The following is a 19,658-nucleotide window of genomic DNA, read 5'->3' as shown; positions in this document are numbered from 1 at the left end:
GGAAAGCAGGTACTCTATTGCTTGAGCCACACCTGCAGTCCATTTTGCTCTGGTTATTTTTGAGATGGGGTCTCTTGAACTATTTGCCTGGGCTGGCCTCAAACCTAGATCTTCTCGATCTCAGGCACGAGTAGCTAGAACCACAGGCATGAGCCACTGGCGTCTAACTAAGTTTTTTTTTTAAGAGACTGGGTGTTATTTGTGTTTCCCAGTTTGCTCTAAACTCCTGGGTTCAAGCCATCCTCCTGCCTCAGCCTGCTGAGTAACTGGGACTACAGACGTACACCATTGCGTCTAGCTATAACCACTGATATTTTAAAATCATATTTATACTGCTCTTCCCAGTGTCTTTTCAGCACGGTCTTAATCACCACAATGCTAACATATTGCCGTGATATTTGCTGATAAGATCCATATTTTGGTCATCTACATATATGCATATGAACCACCTCAAAACTGAGTGGCGTAAGACAACAACCACTTTACTTTTTAATTTTTTTTGGTGAGACTGGGGTTTGAACTCAGGGCTTGTGCTTGTAAAGCAGGTGCTCTATTGTTTTGAGTCACACCTCCAGTCCATTTTGCTCTGGTTATTTTGGAGATCTTGCAAACTATTTGCCCAGGTTGGCCTTAAACTAAGATCCTCTCAATCTCAGTCTCTGAAGTAGCTAGGATTATAGGTGTGAGCCACTGGTGCCCCACTAGAACCATTTTATTATTCCCACAGATTTGATGGGTCAGAATTTAGATTAGGCACTCTGAAGGTGACATCCCTCAGCTCCATGTCTGTGGTAAAAGTTGGAAAGACCAGAAAGGCTGGGTATGGTTCAGAGGCTGCAGATGATCTGCCCAGGTTGGGGTGGAACAGCTAAATTACAAGGGATCCAATTCCAGTAAGATGACTTATTCTTAGTCACTTATTCTGGGACTGAGGAATACAGGGAACACTGACAGAGGGAGTATTTCAAGAGACTGGACATTAGAAGAAACTCTTTTATGACCTAGTCTGAGAATGACATATAGTATTCTACTGACTAGGAGGCTCTCAAGCCCATTAAGATTCAAGGGAAAGGCACAGATTCCTACCATTGAATGTGAGGCAATGGAAAGAGTCAAAGAATTTCTCCCCCACCCCCTCCCTTTTATAACTTTGACATAGCTTTGCTATGTTGCCCAGGCTGGCCTTGAACTCACATAATCTTGCCTCAGCCTGCTGAGCGCTGGAATTATAGGCACACATCACTATAGTAGCCACTATCGTCTATATTTGAAGAGAATGCTCAGGAGAACAACTGTGTTCCTTCCCAGTTGTTTCTAGCTAAGGTGTTAGTATAGGAGACAGAGTAAGGCAGCCATGGAGGTGAACCTGGTGAGGGGTGGTAAGGAGGAGTCCAGAGTTTTTTGACTTTAAAATCTGGCTGAATGGGGATGTTCTTTGAGAAGAACATGGAACAGTAGAGTGGTTTTTTAGAAGGACAGATCATATAACTGGTCTTAGATGTGCTGAGTCTGAGATTCCTGTGAGACCTTCAAATGGAAATATTAACTAAGCAGCTAACTATTTAGCTCTAGAGTTGAGGAGTGATCTGTGATGAAGATAAAATGGGGACTCACTGGCACACAGACAGATGGTAATTGAAGGCTTGGGCTTCATTTCTGAAAGGTTTATTCTTGTCCTTTGATCAGAATGTTATTTTATTAAACAATTTACATGCTTCACAGTGATGTTCCAGCTCTCAGGCAAATAAACTGCCTCTTTAGATGTTTTGCTGCGATAGCTGTCAGCGAGTGACCTAGAGTACTTCCAAATGGTATACAAATTCAATTTCAGCATTTAATAAATAAAAACATTTACCAACCAGATCTACTGTACACTGTACGGTCTACTTAATTGAAGGACCGTTATGCATACTAAGCTTTCCCTGTTACCAGTACTTTTCTGCCTTTTCAAACAATACATGTATCAACCTTCACTTCACCACCTTTGTACCTTTAATCTAATACTCCTATATTTGATTTCTAATGTTTCATTGACACCTTGCTGCCTTTGAAATTCCTTTAGATAAAAACATTTTGTGGATTAAAGAAATATATAATACTACTTTTTAAATGTGGTGGTGGGTACCTAGGTGTTTTTTGTTTTATCTTTTAAATTGTATCTATCTGTCATATATACTTTGTGCATTTGGCACATTTTATAATTAAAGCAAGCCATTTTGAGCTATTCTCCACCATCTTCAAATTGGAATAAATTCAGCATTTTTATTTGCAGTGAATGATTTAAAACTATTTCTACTTCACGAAAAAAGGATGCTAGTAAAATTATAGGTATCATCACCGCTAGCAACATTTTCAGTCTTGGGTTTGTGAGTGATATAAGTTTGAACAGATGCTCAGCAAACAATAAAACATGACATGGCATGTTTTATTAGCTCATTAATACATGCCTTGGGTACCATGCAAGGAACAGGTTGTGAGTAAATGGACCAATGAAGTACACCCTAGAGTACCTTAATGCTTTTATACAGCACTAACTGTTTCAGTTTTAAACCTCTTAAAATATATGCTTTCTTTTAAAAATAGCTTAAACATATACATATATATTTCAAAGTATATATATATTTCAAAATATATATATACTTCAAAGGAAGGAAGATCTTTTCTTCTTTTTTTGGAGGTCTGAGCTCAGGGTTTTGCACTGGTTAAGTGGACACTCTACTGCTTGAGCCACACCTCCAGTCCATTTTGCTCTGGTTTTTTTGGAGATGGGATCTCATGAACTGTTTGCTGGGGCTGGCCTCAAACCACAATCCTCCCAATCTCAGCCTTCCCAGTAGCTAGGATTACATGAGCCATGGGTGCCCATTTCTAATCTATGAAATAAAATATTCAATATGAACTGCCTTTCACGACTGTAGGATGAACTGGCTTCTTTTAACTCAAAATCACTGGTTCTCTCTGTAGTCAACCTTCCTTGACCACCTTCATACTTCTATTTTATCTGCGTTGGGGGCTGAACTTTGGACCTTATGTTTGCTAGGCAGGTGTAATACCACTTGAGGCACTCTGCCAGCCCTTTTGTGGTGTGTGCATTGGTTATTTTTTATTTTTCCTGTTTACTTTGTTTCCTTTTCTCTTTCTCTCTTTTTTTTTTATTTTGCTATTTTTGTATGTGGGTTATTTTAGATAGGGTCTCACTTATGCCTGGGCTGGCCTGGCCTGGCCTGAGTTCTCTTATTTGTGGACACAGCTTCCCTGTGTAGCTGGGGTAACAGATGTGTACTTATGGCACCCACTGGTTGAGATGGGGGTCTCAGAAACTTTTTGTCCAGGCTGGTCTCAAACCACGATCCTTCAGACCTCCACTTCCCAAGTACATAGAATTACAGGCTTGAGCCACATCACCTGGCACTATCATACATTTTTATGAGAACAGTGTGCAAAGCCCTGGGTCTTCCTCCTCTGATGTTATGTGCTTCAGTGCATGTGAGTACAGTAATTTCTACAAAATAACACTGTAGTCCCTTTGGGCTGCCAGAGGATTGACCGACATCATGAACTAATGGTAACTATCTAGACCAAGAAGGTAGTCATCAATTGACCATTCTGACAGAAATAAATGGTCATCAATGTCCTTCATCCTGGGAAAACAACAGTACCTAAGAAAAATTTGGGAAAAACTCACCGAAATACACAAAATCATACAGGGTGTTATCTTTGTATTTGGGTTCAAAATCCACACTGATAGTGGCAAGATAACTGGCTTTGGCATGATTTACAATTCTGTGGATAATGGAAAGAAAAATGAAAGCAAATATAAGACAGAATCTGTATGAGAAGAAAAAGCTCTCAAGGGAACAGTGAAAGCAGCACAAGAGCAGTGTGAAGAAAGGAGGGGAAGAAAGGGCTGCAAAGGCAAGAAGGAGCAAAGATTTTGCAGTGACTTTTGTCTAATATGATTCTGCATATTTTTCAAAAGAGGATTAATAAGCTACCAAACTCTTAAAAAAATACTGTACATACTTCATGAACAGTCCTAACATGGCTTTCCTAAAATTTCAAATATACTTTTACTCTCTGCAGCCTGGGGGGGGTTGACATTCCATTACTTAGTGGTTCTTATCCCTGGAAGGTAGGGCTTGGGTCCAAACCAGCTCCCTAATGACAGGCATGGCCCAGACTCCCACATCCCCACAGATCTCCAACTCTGTTTATAGTTTATTGGTGGCAAAGCTATCCCCAAACCCAGCTGGCTTCAAATAACAATCATTCATGACTGCTGATGGGTCTTTGGATGAGCTCAGTCAGCTAATCTAGTGACTCTGCAGCTCCTTGCACATCACTGGCGTGGCTGGAGAGGCTCTGCTCCAGTGTGTCTCATTTCTCCTGGACCAACAGCTACCCAGGGCATGGTTTTCTCATGGTGGTGGCAGAGGCCCAAGAGGGCCTTCTACTAGCCACAGCGAGTCAAATAGCTGAACCCAGCATTAAAGAGAGTGTGACTGCACCACAATATACTCCCATGGCAGTTAGACTGCAAAAAATGTGAGTGTGGACATTAGTTATTTATTGCTGCATAACAAATTACACAAACTTGTTGGCCTAAAGGAACAATAAACATTTATTATGGTTCATAGTTTCGGTGGGTCAGGAATTCACCAAGGGCTCAGCTGGGTGGTTCTAGCCTGGATCCTCTCATGAAAGTCTACAAATGTTATATTCGGCAAGTGGCTGAAATGTTCCTACACAAATACCCCATGTTTCCAATTACTATTTTTTAACTATATTTTTGTGCAATTCGATTAATTTTGTGGGGAAATGTTGTTTGGAAGGTACTCAGCATCAAAATAAAAGACTGTGACATGTAAAACACAGGTTGAAAGATGGTGAACAATGACTCAATTCTACAAGACACACAGTAAGAGAGTGATAAATAATAAAGCAGGAGACTCCAACTGTAAATCACTTAATAAGTTGAGAGGTAGGATACCTGCTGAACTCCTGGACCCTTGCTCTACACTTGTGTCTAACGCCAACAATCTTGTCTACTGCTTCACATGTTTTACTTTAAAACTCTTCCAGCTGGTCTCTCTGCTTCTAATTTCTTTGGCTTCCAATATATCATATTCACAGCTTCTACAATAATCTTTATCAAAGATCTTCTCATTGAATAAGATCCCATGGTGATTTCCTACTGCTTAGTATTTTAAATCCAAACTCTGCAATACAAATATTCAAGACCTATCTGCTGGTTTATTTATTCCTTTTAAATGATCACCCTTCCCCAGCAAGGCTCCAGTTCCCATTATGACTTTGCCCTTATCTCAGCTCTTAACATATATGTACTTGATTTGTCCAGCACAACTGCTATAACATAATGGTTGCTTGATAACCTTTGCTGAATGAGCACCTCTAGAGTAATACCTAGGTGACCCTAAAACACAGCTACAGGATTCTTTCTGTAGTTAGATTTAGTTGAACCTGGGTCTAAAACACCTTCATCTGCATCACATGCATTTTCATAACACCTGTCTGCCTCTCTGAATGCATCTTCTCCAACCACTCTTAGGTTCACTCACCTGGGCAGGACTTCTTTTTTTTTTAGTCTTTACACATATTAAGTCAGTCTCTTTCTCATGTCTATAAATGTCTCTCTCTGTTTTTAGAACTATGTGCATCCTCTATCCCTCTTTCTCTTCTCCCTCTCTCAACAAAGTAAACTGCTTTGTCATTCAGATCTGTTTACTTGTTATATTTGCAGAAGGGCCTTCCACAAATATCCAACCTAAAGTAATCCTTCACTATCACTTCTGATAAAAGTTTGGGTTTTTTTTTTTTGCTGTGCAGTTATCACAGTTATTTGTCTTGGTCATTTATTTATGTGGCCTCTCCACTAAACTGTCAGCATGAAGGCAAAGATATCTCGTTCACTAAGCACTCGTTCCTCTAGTGCTTGCTCACTGCAGATGCTCAAAACATGCTATTTATGAACAAACAAACCTGACTTCTCAGCCAATGTGCAATGCCAATCTCCTAAGCTCAATAGTTTCTCTTGGTTCATTTCTACTCTAACTTCTCTCAACTTGGAAATTACCTCCTCCAAGAAGTCCCCTTCCCCTTATTTTGAAACAGGGTTTTGCTATATAGCCCAGGCTGGCTTGGAACTCATGATCCTTTTGCCTCAGCCTTGCCATTGCTGGGATTAGACATGAACCACCATGCTTAGTTAAGAAGTTTCTTCTGAAACATGGTGCATCTTTAATGCTGCAATATCTCCTGCACATACAGTCTATACTACATGATTTGTCAAGGTGTTCTCATGGGTAAATTGTTCTCTAGTGCTTTCATGTGCATATTTTTCCTCTGAACTATACACATTGTTAGATCCCTGAGGCAGTTCTGAGATGTTGCTTTTTTAACTATAGCTTTGTTTTGAATGGTCTAGGAGCACATAGCAAAAATTCAATATAAGCTTACTAATATGCACTTCATCAACACTGCCTAATTTAGCTCTATGGTTAATAAAGGATTCACGATAATGAACAACTCAGCCAGAATTCAATGAGAAACACTTAATTTAAATTGATTTTCTACTCTAATTTCTCTCTCTGGAAGTACTGGGGTTTGAATTCAGGGCCAATACCTGCTAGGCAAGCACTCTACCACCTAAGTCAGCCCCAGCCCTTTTTCCTTTTAGTTACTTTTCTGATCGAGTCTTATGTTTTTGCCTGAGGCATGCTTTGGATTGTGATCCTCCTACTTACACCTTCCAGTAGCTGGTATTAAAGGTACACATCACCAAGCCCAACTTGTTAAGATGGGATCACACCAACCTAACTTTTTTGGCTGAGGCCATTCTCAAACTATAATCCTCCTGATCTCCACCTCCTGAACACTTGGAATTACAAGTGTGTACTATCATTCTCAGCCCACAAACCTCTTGGTTATGTTAAAGTGTAGGAAACAGAATCTTACTCTCTCAGTTTTCTGAGTGGTATCTTTACTGAGATATCAATTGTATATATTCTCTGGTTTCTCAGTAGATGCTGGAAGAATGTGGTTTTCCTTCTATGTTAAAGGTTCCATTCTCGCATAAGAACCAAAAACATATATCCCACATGCATATATATATATATATTTATTTTGGTGGTACTGTGGTTTGAACTAAGGACTTGGCATTTGATAGATCAAACACTCTATTTCTGAGCTATACTCCTAGTCCCTATGTTTCTGTTTTTAAAACTGTCTATGTGAAAATTATCTGTAACACTATTAGTCAAATAATGAAAAATTCAGAATAAGTTTATTTTTCTTTTGGTATTAATTGTGAAGAAACATCTCAAATTCAAAGTTCAATTATAGCAAGGCATGGTAGGGATCCGTTTCAACTTCCTTTCCACAGTCTCCATTTTATTTTTATCTTCCAAACTCATTTACTGATCAGTTTATAATGACTAGTTCCCACTCTGCCCCTCTGGAGCACTTGCCTCTTTCATCTAGAGTCTCTGTCTGCAAGTACCCTAAGATTAATCACCTCAACTTACTCACTTCTTTCTAAAAGCAATTCTCTTTTATGGCAACTTTATCATCCCCCCACCAATCAACCAGGTGCAAAATTGGTATCATTTTATTTACTTATTTTTTATTTATTCATTTATTCATATGTGCATACATTGTTTGGGCCATTTCTCTCCCTGCTCCCTGCCCCATCCCTTTCCCCACGGACCCCCTCACTTCCAGGTGGAATCATTTTTGATTTTTTATTCCCATGGCTGAAGTACCTAACAGACACATTAAATAACACTTAGGGTACAAGCAACACATACAACTTACAGGAGGGAAATTTTATAGTTGGTATGTTACAAAAAGGCATTCTAACATAGATCAAAAACCAGGGGGTCTAGTAATTCCAGGAAAGATGGAGCAAAGGGGATTAGGTTTTCTCTCTTGCATGAAAAAACTAAAAAACTGGATGAAATACATGAAATAGTAGCTATAAGACATTTGAAGTCAGGCAACAAAAGAGTTATCTCAGAGAGCTGGGAAGGAAGCGAGTCTCACAATTACCTCAGCTTATTGCCTAGAGAGACTACCAGGTCACAGTGGAATTTGACAGTATCCATAAGTTGAAGAGATGGACTTGGGTGTGTAGACAGGCCAAAGGGGTTAGAGTTGGGATTACAGTTAGGGGCTTAAGCTCACAGAACAGAATATACATGAAGAGAGAGTTGCACAGAGATCTGGCTATACTACTAGTGAGCAAGTGCAAAGAAACTACCAAAGTCTGGTTAAGAATCACTCAAAAGGACCAGTAGAAACAACCCCTATAGCTCAAACTGGCCTGGGGATAGTACCTGTTACACAAGTCAGAGTGGACACTTAAAATTCATAGGGGATGTGTAAAGTATTCAGAAGGAGAAAAATATCTTTAGACTAAATGCTACTTCAGTCCTGCCTGACAACACTTAAAAGTAACACCTGGGAGGATGAACTGTTTCCAGTAACTAACTGCAATCAAGAAGAAGTCTCAAGAATATTGATGTACATACAAAAATATCTAGCATGCAACAAAACATAATTCTCAATGTCTGGCACCTAATCAAGTCCCAAGAGGGAAAAAAGCTGGAAAATACAACCTATAATAAGGCAAAAAATCAGTTATTTGAAATGAACCCCAAATGACACATGATATAGTGAGCAGACAAAGACATTAGACCAGTTTTCATAACTATATTTTATATGGGTAAGCTAGAAGAAACACTGGCACAAGAAGAAATACAGAAAGTTTGAGGTCAACCTGGGCTATGGAGTGAGAACTATCTCAAAAAAAGAAAGAAAAAGGTAAAGAGAACATAAATCGGCAAACTTGAATGCATATCTGTTAATTTTTTTGTGTGTGGTACTAGGGCAATACACACCAATTAAAATAATCTGAAATGAAAAAAAAGTACAGAACATCAGTGAGTTCTAGCTGTAGGACAACTTAAAGAAGCCTGTTATGTAACTGGAGTCCTATATGAAAGGACAAAAGAATAGTCCTATAGGAAAGGACAAAAGAATAGACAAGAACTGAAGAAACAATGACCAAAAATTTTCCAAATATGATGAAAACAATAAATTAGCAGATCCAAGATGCCTGATGAAAACAAAACAAAAGAAACATGAATTAGGAACAAAGATACTATTTTTTTTCTTTTTTTAGTACTGGGGCTTGAACTCAGGGCCTTCACCTTGAACCACTCCACCAGCCCTATTTTTGTGAAGGGTTTCTTGAGATAGTGTCTTGTGGAACTATTTTCCCGGGTTGGCTTCAAACCATGATCCTCCTGATTTCTGCCTCCTGAGTAGTTAGGATTACAGGTGTGAGCTACCAATGCCCAGCTTGGATATTTCTTGATGGAAACAATGGAAGTGAGAAAACAATGGAGCAGTACCTTTCAAGTGCTGGAAAATTTATTAACACACAATTCTATATTCAGTGAGTACATTTTTCAGATACACAAAGATGAAAGGATTAATGGCAAGCAGGCATGCAGGACAAGCAAGGTTAGGAGGAATCTTTTAGGAATAAGGAAATAATATAGCATAGAAATTTGGATTGAAATAAAAAATGAAGAGCACTGAAGATGTCAACTACATTGGTAAATATACAAGATTTAAACATTTAAAATTCCTTTAAAGTATAACTGAATGTCTAAAAGAAAAACAGTAATAATGTATGGTGGGACTTACCATACATAAAAGTAAAATGTGTGACAATGATAACACAAAGCCTGTGACGGGAGAAGTAGCAATATGCTTTTGTAAGGTTCTTACACTTTAATAAGGATATATCACTTGATGGTAAGTGATAAGTTAAAGATGTATATTATAAAGTCAAGAATAACCACTAAAAATGCATTGAAGAGTTATAATTAATAACTAAAAGAGGAAGCTGTGCATATTAGTAGACATCTGAAATACCTGCTATTCGGGAGGCTGGGGCAGAGGGATCATGAGTTTCAGGTCAGCCTGGGCTGCACAGTAAGATCCCGTCTTAAAATGAATGAATGAATAAATACATAAAGAATGAATAAAGTAAAAAAGGAGATAAATGGTATTATGAAAAACTATGTAAAAGGCAGAAAAGAAATAGGAAGAAAGAACATGATAAATTTAAACTCAACCATGCCAATAAATCCTCCAAATATTTGAAAACAAAATAACAAACTTGTAAAATCATGTCAGAGAAAAAAAATCAAAAGAGAAATTGGAAAGTAGCTTGAACTGAATAAAAATGAGAAAGCAACACAATGAAAACTTGTGGGATGCCACTGAAGTAGCATTTCAGAGGGAGATTCACTGAACTAAATGCCATACTAGAAAAGCCAAGCCTCAAATTAACCATCTCAGCTTTAAAACTATGAAAGGATTGAGCTTCCAAATTATACTAATTAGAAAAAACAAGAGGAAATATAACCAAAGTAATCAGAAGAAAAGAAATTACTAAATTCAGAGTAAAAATTAATGTAATAAAAAAGAAAAAATAGAAAAAAATCAGTGAAACCAAAAGCAGGTCCTTTGAGACAAATGATACTGTTAAATCACTAAGAAAAAAAAAAGAGAAAAGACACAACACCCAGACACAGCCAATAGCTGGGTGTGGTAGCATGCCTCTGTCATTTCAGGTATGCAAGAAGCAGAAATAGGACGATCATGATACAGCCAGCCCCAGCAAAACAGGAGATCCTATAAAAAAATAACTAGTTGGGGGACATGGCTCCAGTGGTAGAGCACCTGCCTAGCAAGCACGAGGCCCTGAGTTCAAACCCTCAGTACCACCACCACCAAAAAAACCCATCCAGAATCCATAAGGAACTTTCTCTAGTACTTTTTGTTTATTCTTGCAGTGCTGGGAATTGAACCCAGGGCCTTATGCACACTAAGTGCTCTACCGCTGAGCTACCCACACAGTACACAAGGAATTTTCAAAACTCAATAACATGATGCCAAAAAAGCCCAATTAAAGTGAGCAAAATGCTTAAAATGACACTTCGCTTAAGTATATCAATGGCAATAAGCACATGAAAAGATGCTGAACATTAATATTTACTAGAGAAATACAAATTAAAACCACAATGAGACAAAAGCACACATACATAGGAGCAAGTGGAACTCTGGCACGCTGTTGACAGAAATGTAAAATGGTGGGATTGGGCTGTAGCTTAGTGGTAGAATGCTTGCCCAGCATGGGTAAGATCCTGAGTCCAATCCCTAGCACTGAACAAACAAAACCAAAAAAAAAAAGAAATGTAAAATGGTACGTCACTTTGCAAAACAGTTTGGTACTTACTTAAAATGGCAAACATATACTTATCATACGAACTAAAAAGTTCATTCCTATGTATCTACCCAAAAGAGCAAACAAGTCCTCCAAAACATGTGACTTCTAGTTATTTGTCCAAGAGAAATGAAAGTATATGTTCATATATATTATCCATATATGGATGTTCACAGTAGCTTTATTTGTGATACTTTCAAACTGGAAACATTTCAAATGTTTATCAACAGGTAAATAGATAAAAAGACTGGAATATTCTCACAATGGAATACTACTTAGGAGTAAAAAATGAACATATATATATATATATATATATATATATATATATATATATGGGTACAGCTGCAAAGAACTCTGCAAAGTCAAAGGAGCCAATCAAAAAGTTATGGTTTTATTTACATAAAATCCTACAAAATGTAAACTAATTTATAGTGACAATAGATTGCCTGTGTATTGTAGCAAGTGGGTACAGGAGGTAGCGATTACAAAGGCATATAAGAAAACAGTTCGATATGTTTATATTATCTTAATTGCAACAACAGTTTTGCTGGTTGATACATCTATTCCAAACATTCTAGGCTCTTCTGTATCATTAATTTAACTAGTTATTTTAAGTTATTACTAATCTTCCAGGCACTGTTCTGGTATTGGAGCTTATATTCTTGTAGGTGAAGACTTAAAATAATAATAACAATAAAAGTGTTTCCTCTTTGAGGAATGTCACCCATCTCTGTCTACACATCCTTTTATCCTTCAACAGCTGTCTCAAATATCAGTTCCTCCTTGATGCCTTTTCTGATTTCCTCAATCAGATGCAACTTCTTGTTCACATATCCCTCCTGTCACTTTTCTAAACTCGCAAAATCATCTTGCTCAGCCTTCTATTATATTTTAGATGGTGGCATAGGCTTTGCAGGTAGGAGACAATCCATTATTTCCTAGCGGACTGAATTATCTTGTTTTTATATTTTACTTAAAAACTGCCTGAAAACCAAAGAAGATAAGCATAAAGATAAGACAAACGAATGGATAGGAGTTATCATGCCCCCTCCCCGCCCCCACAAAAAACCATGATATTCCTCAATATCATCCATAGAATAATCTACTGACAAGTACTGAAAGTATAATCTGTGCAGACAGACTGGATCTTTACAATTTCAGTAACTGTTAAAACCAGTCACTTTCTTAAGAGAACTGGATTGTCTTTAAAACCTCTCATTTTCCTGGGTCTGGGGACAGTCAACTCCTAAGTAGAGCCTTGGAAGATAGAGGTGTGCTGATCCCCTTCTCAATACCAATTTGAGTCAGAGACAGTTTTTCCAAAAGACCTTGGGTAGACTCCTAAGGAGGAAACAGGGGTTGGTAGAAAATAAACAATACATTATCAGAAAATAGGTTGAGAGGCTCCCCAAGGCCACCCCCAAGTTTGATGATTCATATTTAGAATATAGTAAAAAATCAGTTATGATTTTAAAAAAATTTATAATGAAAGAACACAGAGCAAAACCAATAAAGAGAAAAAGTCCCATTGGATGAAGTCTGGGGGAAACCAGGTGCAAGCTTCCAAGAGTTCACTACCAGTGGTCACACTGGATGTACTTAATCCTTCAAGCAATGAGTTGTGAGAATAAGTATGAAAATCTGTTTACTAGAGAAATTTATGGGAGACCCAGTGCTCAGGGTTGGTCATGTAGGCACTGTTTGTATGGCATGTACCACATTCGAGACTCTCAGAAGGAAAACAGCCATTTAGCACAAACCACACTGTATACAGGAACAACCTAAGCACTATGAACCATTCTCGTCATTTGGAGAATGGTGGAACATTTCTAAATTCCAAGTTTCCAGATGACAGTCAAGGGCCAACTTTACTAGCAAGCTTTTCTAAGAATGGTAATTCTTTCCTGCACAGAGATGTATTGAAAATCTTCATATTTTTTGATTCAAGAATTTCACTTTTCAAGATTTGCTTTGTTTTTGTGGTATGGGGATAAAATCCAGGGCTTTGCACACTCTAGGCAACCACTCCACTGCTGAGCTACATCTCCAGCACCAGGATTTTTAAAGCAAATAGCATAAAATAAAGGAAAGTTATATACACTAAAATGCTAACAGAATATTATTTAAATTAGTTAACAATATAAAGAAAGTATTTAAACTTTGTAGAATAGTTCAATAAGTTCAATAAATTATAGTACAATAGTGTCAAAAACATTAAATAGCCATTAAAATTGTACTTTTGAAAACTTTTAATGACAATAAAGTAAATCAAGATACTAAATTTTATATACATAAGGCAGTAACTCAAAAAATGGGAGAACTACAGAATGAAATCTAAAAAGAAGTATATTAGAATATAATCATGATTCATTTCTGGGGGATGGCTATATAAAATAATTTTTATTTCCCTCTTGACCTTTTTTTCTGTGTTTTTAATTCTTATTTAATGAAAATGTATTTGTTTTTCTAATCAGAAAATAAGTTATTATAATAATAAGATAATTGTGTTAAAAAGATTTTAGATATTTAGGCCTGTGAATCCACAGTCGGTTTTGTTAAAATGTAAAATAAGATGTAAAATAAAATGTAGAGTTAGTAAAATAAGTACAAATAAAACAGAGTTTAACTGGGGAATTCTTAGAATGGCAAATGACCATTTAAAATGCAGTATTTTTATTTAACATGCTTCTTTCTTTAATTGGTTTCTACAGAAAAAAACAGTAAGAGAGAGGGAAGATATTTTCTTATAAAGACACACAAAAAGTACAATAGCTATTTTATATTGTGATGAAGAAATGGTTCACAAACAAGCAAATACAAAAATAAGAATCTTTTTCAATGGGTAGAACAAAGGATGAATCTCCCAAATTACTTTTCATGTTTCCATGATCACAATTTATCTACAATCTATTAAGTAGTGTTAGTAATGTAACTGCTGTCAGGAGAATTAGGTACTTACAAAGTTCTTTTGGAGAAAGTGATTTCTAACATTTCCAGATCAAACTGCCTTCTGCTTGCTTTAATGCATCTACACAAGTCACATAGAGACGACTCCACAGAAAGCTAGTTTCCTACTACTGCATTCTTGATCACTGCGTTAAGTTGTCATATAGAAAGCGACCACTATTGTATCGTATCCTCTTATCCCTAGAGAGAAGAAATGATTTGCAGCTTATTTTACATCACAAAGCAATTCTACTGTGTGCTGAATTGACCCAAGGCTACAGAGGTTGCGCAAAAGAGAACCACACAGTCCCACAGAAGCCCTCAAGTCCCACGTGACCTCCACTTGTGGCTGCTTCCCAGAACATGAAAACCTGGAAGGCACTCCAATGTTGGGGACGGTTCTCTCTCTCTCTCTGCCTCTGAAGTGATTTCTGGACAAGTAAGAAAAACCAATTCTGAAAAGCCATTGCTACGGCAAGCACACTCAAAAAAAGAAGAAAAAAGCCTGAATTTTTCTGGTTAGGAAGGGAAATGCGGTTAACCTAAATTGGACCTAGGGTGCAAAAGGAAAAAGGAGGAGCAAGAAGCACTCCCACTGCTGCCGTTCAACTATGCATTTTTGTTTCCATTATTTAAAAAAAAAACCTGCTCCTTTTTAAGGATTTAGCTATATTCTGAAACTTCACTGCTTAAAAAAGACTCAAGTGCTATGTTTGGGGAGGTGGTAGGGAGACAGGCCAGATGAACAAAGCATTGTTACAGATTCTTTTGAGTAAAATTTATTGACTAATGAGAAAGTCAGCAAATGGTGCTTACTCAGGGGTGTTGTGGTATGAGCAACAGTTCTTCAAAGTCTTCATTGCTTCCTCTTTTCTCTTTCTCAGAAAGAAACAGATTATATTGAACAACAACAACAACAAAAAAGGATGGGATTTGGAATCAAAATCCCTGGCTTAGAGCTAATAGTCAAACATGTATTACCAAGTAATTTTTAGATACTATGCTTTCCTGTCATTTGTCATCTCTGAATTTCAGGCTTTTCCTCTATAAAATGGGAATACCAACAACCTTTTTCAGCCTAAATGAATGTGAACAGCAACAACAAAAAAGTACAAGTAAGCGGGAAGTGCTATTTAAGTATTTATTACTGTTGTTGCTATTAGGTCTGCCTGATACAGAGTACTTATCAAATGTTCACAAAGTTTTTCATAAATTGGGATAATTATAGTGGATAAACGGTAAGAGTGGATAAATTAAGAGACTCAACTGAGAACAACACTTTCACTTAAAAATTAACAGATATTTGCCAGGCTTGGTGGCACACATTCTAATCCCAGTACTCAGGATTTTCCTGAGGCAGGAAGATCAGGAGTTTGAGGCTAGACTAGGCTAACAGTGAGACCCTGTCTCAAAAACAACAAAACCCAAAATTAATAGGTATTTAATTGTAAAATACTATATGGAATTAAGCTGAACATTTGAGAAGAATCCCAGGGGAAAACAATGCCTCAGCTGCTCAAATAGGTGGCTATAATCGTCAGAAGGTAAGAACTCAGACATGGCAGAAGTGGCTGTCAAGTCAGGTTTCACCAAGGCAGAGAAGCAGTAGAAGGGGCTAAGAGTCAAATTAGGGTTTTGAGCTCAAATCCTAGCTAAGAAGATATAAGAGTTTGGGAAAATTATTTAAGGTTTTCTTTTTTCCTTTTGAGACAGGGTCTTGCTATATAGCCCAGGCTGGACTCAAACTTAAAATCTGCCTGCCTCAGTCTCCTGAGCTTGGAATTATAGATGTGTGTCACCATGCTTGGCCTATTTAATGTTCTCAAAACTGCAATGTTCATATCTGTAAAATGGGATTAGCAATAGCCTCTACCTTTCAGGATTTCTGTGAAGATTAAACACAGGGAAATCATTTGCCACAGTGTTACATTATAAGCTATCATCATCTTCATCACACTATATATATAAACTGACTTTTTATATATATATTTTTTGGTGGTACTGTGCTGCTAGGTAGGTACTCTACTGCTTGAACCATTCCACCAGCCCCAAGCTGACTTTCTGTAAGTGGAGCTAGACCAGAAGTTACCCCTTTTATAATTTCAGTCATAGTAGAGAACCATGCTTATCTTTGAAGACTGCAAAGAGGGTCCTCTATGATCCTACATCTGGGTCCTACTTCATGAGGCCCCACGTATCAATATACTGCTTAGGTAAGGTTAGATGTGCCTCCTAGGACCTGCGGTTTCCTGAACCACATGCTAGCAGATGTCCAAGGTACAGTTCTTCATATTTCACTAGCTATTCTACAAACCACCCAGAGTCCCTGCGCTGTACTTTAGAATTTTTTATCCAAGTTGCTCATGCCCTATGTTCCACTTCTAGTAAAATTTGCCTTTTTTTTTCAAATGAATGTGTTAATGCTTCGGATGTGTACACATGGACACTTTTTCTATTTTTAGTGAAAGAAGTCTTGCTGATACAGAAGCTAAAGAAGTTAGAATAATGGAACACTAGGAAAGGAGTCCCTTATAATAGTATACACCATGGTAAATGATGGTTGTGGTCAATGAAGCAATTACTTCGTATCAATCTCCTACTGAAATGAAACAGCTGTATCTTAAGGAAATAAAACCTATCCTTTCCTGAGATGACCTGCTAAATGAGTCAAAAACCCCTTAATTCTAGACCTATAAAATTAAAATAATCCAACGGTGCAACTGTCCTATTTCTTATCCCAAAGAATCTAATAATGCAGCAAATTCTGGATCTTGGATATAAAACACATTTCTCCCCCACCTTCTTGACAGCCATGTTCTTGGGCTTCTGGTCCACAGTTCTGGGATGGGGAAGGTCTTTTCCTTTGGGGGAAAGGTTGGGCCACGCACCTCAGCACAAGCTGCTCCTTCAGTCTTTCTGCCTTATGACAGAGCTACCTGCCTGCCAGAAGCATCTTGGTGTCTACTGAGCTGCTGCACACTGAACAGACTGTGAAACCAGCCACAGGATAAGAGGTTGTTTTAATTGGCTAAATCTTCTATGTACTAAGCGTATGGCCATGAATTTGTAGCCAAAACACTAATCTAAAAAAAAAGTCATGTACAGTTTAAACACAAAACAAGAATGACATTTTCACTCATCAATTCTAGTTTTGCCATTAAGTGCCTCTAATCTAACACTTCACAATGAGTCCAAAATCCTTTACCTTGGCTGAAGTAGAATTTTCCTGGTATACTCCTTGTACCAAGTCCATAAGAGCACTTGCTAAAAGTTCCACAACCTAAAAGACAGAAAAAAAAAAAAAAAAAAAAACACTGAAAAAATTTATCCCCATTTTTACCTTAGAATGCTTCAGAAGGCTTAGTAGCAAGGCAGGATTTGTACTTGACAGAAAAAAACTGGAGTTACATGCAATGATTCTGGCAAGTGGTATTGCCCACCTGGATGTCAAAGCTGTGATCTAATTTTTTCAGTCATAATTCCAGCAAAAAAAATCTTACAAGCATAGCATTTAACCTATATACATGAAAATCTAGTAACAGCCATTTTGAACACAAGCTTAAATTTCAGATAATGAAATATAACCTCAATTTATTTTCTGCATGTTTATTTCTGTCAAGTGAATACTTTCAGTACTTCCATTCTGGGAGTCATTACAGTGCTAATTTTTATACATAATATAGAAGGAAAAGCAACAGCAAGAGACTGGTTAATCTTTCAAACGCATTCATTCTGTTGTACTTAAAATGCACTGTGGATATATTTGGTGTAGGGCCCAAGTCAGATGTACTATAAACACTGAAAATTTTTACAGAACCACAATATTGAGATTGTATTCATCAAACCTGTATTACTTTTACGTCTGATACTATTTTTTAAAAATTCAAGCAAAGTCAAAAGCTTTGAACTTGCTCCAGAATGAAAAACAAGCAGAAAATGATAAATGGTCTCTTTGGAGCTACTACACAATTTGCAGTTGCTTGCATAAAGCATTTTAATTCAAGAGGGTAAAACAGTGGTATAAATGATAATGTTCAATGCAGCCATTTCAAACAACAATTCCTCAAGCCAACTCTATAGCCAACCCTATTAAGCGAAGCCTTAATATCTGGTGTATTTAACTTCCTAAATTATGCAATCCTGTATCTGATTTTTACTCTTTGCTTCCTAAAATTTAGCTCAGTTTTGATTGAATTAAAGGATTTTGTTTCAGCTTTTATCATTCTTGTAATTGAAGACATTATTAAGTCAAAGGATACAGACCCAAACAACAAGGCACTTTAATCTCAGGCACCCTGTATTTAATAGACACTTTCTTGGAAGCAAATTACATTAATTTGTAGAAAGGCTTGCTTTAAAATTTTAACACGTGAGCATTTATCTCCAATTTTCTATTTACATTCATACTGCCTAACACACACAGGGCTGCTGATATGGAAATTTTGCTGATTAAAGGCGTATTTTTTTCTAGCTCTACAGATGGGTTAATTTGTAAGATCTATACAGTCTTTTTTTTTTTTAATCACATTGTCCTTTAGGTAACTAAATACTTAAGAAATATTGTAGCAATATGAGCTGTAGAGGAAATAGAAGGACAATGATCCTACAGTGTTACCAGATGTGTTGAGTTATTAAGTGGGGAAGAGAGAAAAATGAATGGATTTTTTTCCCCTGAAGGTATCAGATAAGCCCTATTCCCAAATCCAGGAGGATTGAATATCGCCAAAAGGTCTATGAAAGACTGTAACTAAATGCACAGCCTCAGATTAGATTACAGTTTATACAAGCAACATCCCAAGATCCCCCTGATGGCTGGACACATAATACAGATCAATCACTCACTAAGAAATGTTATGGTTTTGAAACAGGTTAAGCTCTGAGACCAGCACTGGTAATGTGAAGAGGGATTTACAAAGAGAAAGTCCAACACGAAATGTCAAAATGATGGCATGAACTTTTAACAGTAGATCTGGCTCTGGATAACCAGAGTGTTCCTTTACTTTCCTGAAATCCCAGACTAGGCAAAAGCAACAAAAACATTTTGTTCTTTCTTTTTCTCTTAATGCAATTAGCAAATATAGGCAGACCTGACTTAGAAGTTGATAGTGCATAAATGACCTGTATTTACAAGTGGCCATACTTCAGAATACACCTCCAGAGTCACTGACAACCATAAACAAGAAAATTTTGGATTTCTTCCGCAATGAAAAACAGGAATAGCCTAGGGGAGCTGATGTGTCCGAGGCCAGGAAGACTTGCCCAGTGCACATATAAACACATTTCCATTGCCTGAAATGTTCATGGATTTTAAAAATTATAAAAATTATGGTTTAAATCTTTTTAAAAAGCATTATTACTGGTAGTCTACCTTACCAGCTGGCAAAGAAGTCCT

The 19,658-nt window shown here is 37.3% G+C and overlaps 1 protein-coding gene across 3 annotated transcripts in view; it reads right to left on the bottom strand.

The window, feature by feature from the left end:
* Positions 1-19,658, bottom strand: part of Pdss2 (decaprenyl diphosphate synthase subunit 2) — a 257,588-nt gene that overhangs the window by 57,856 nt on the left and 180,074 nt on the right. For 2 of the 3 annotated variants that reach the window (XM_074077454.1, XM_020170092.2), the window contains exon 4: positions 17,472-17,546. The exons of the other annotated variant lie outside the window; for it this stretch is intronic. In XM_074077454.1, coding sequence (XP_073933555.1) covers positions 17,472-17,546 — 75 coding nt within the window. The remainder of the gene's footprint in view (positions 1-17,471; positions 17,547-19,658) is intronic. 3 annotated transcript variants of the gene reach the window in all.

The sequence above is a fragment of the Castor canadensis genome, chromosome 1 (genome assembly GCF_047511655.1).
Source record: "Castor canadensis chromosome 1, mCasCan1.hap1v2, whole genome shotgun sequence".
Lineage (NCBI taxonomy): Eukaryota > Metazoa > Chordata > Mammalia > Rodentia > Castoridae > Castor > Castor canadensis.
The sequence above is the reverse complement of the archived record's forward strand: the minus strand, read 5'-3'. Positions and strand labels throughout refer to the sequence as shown.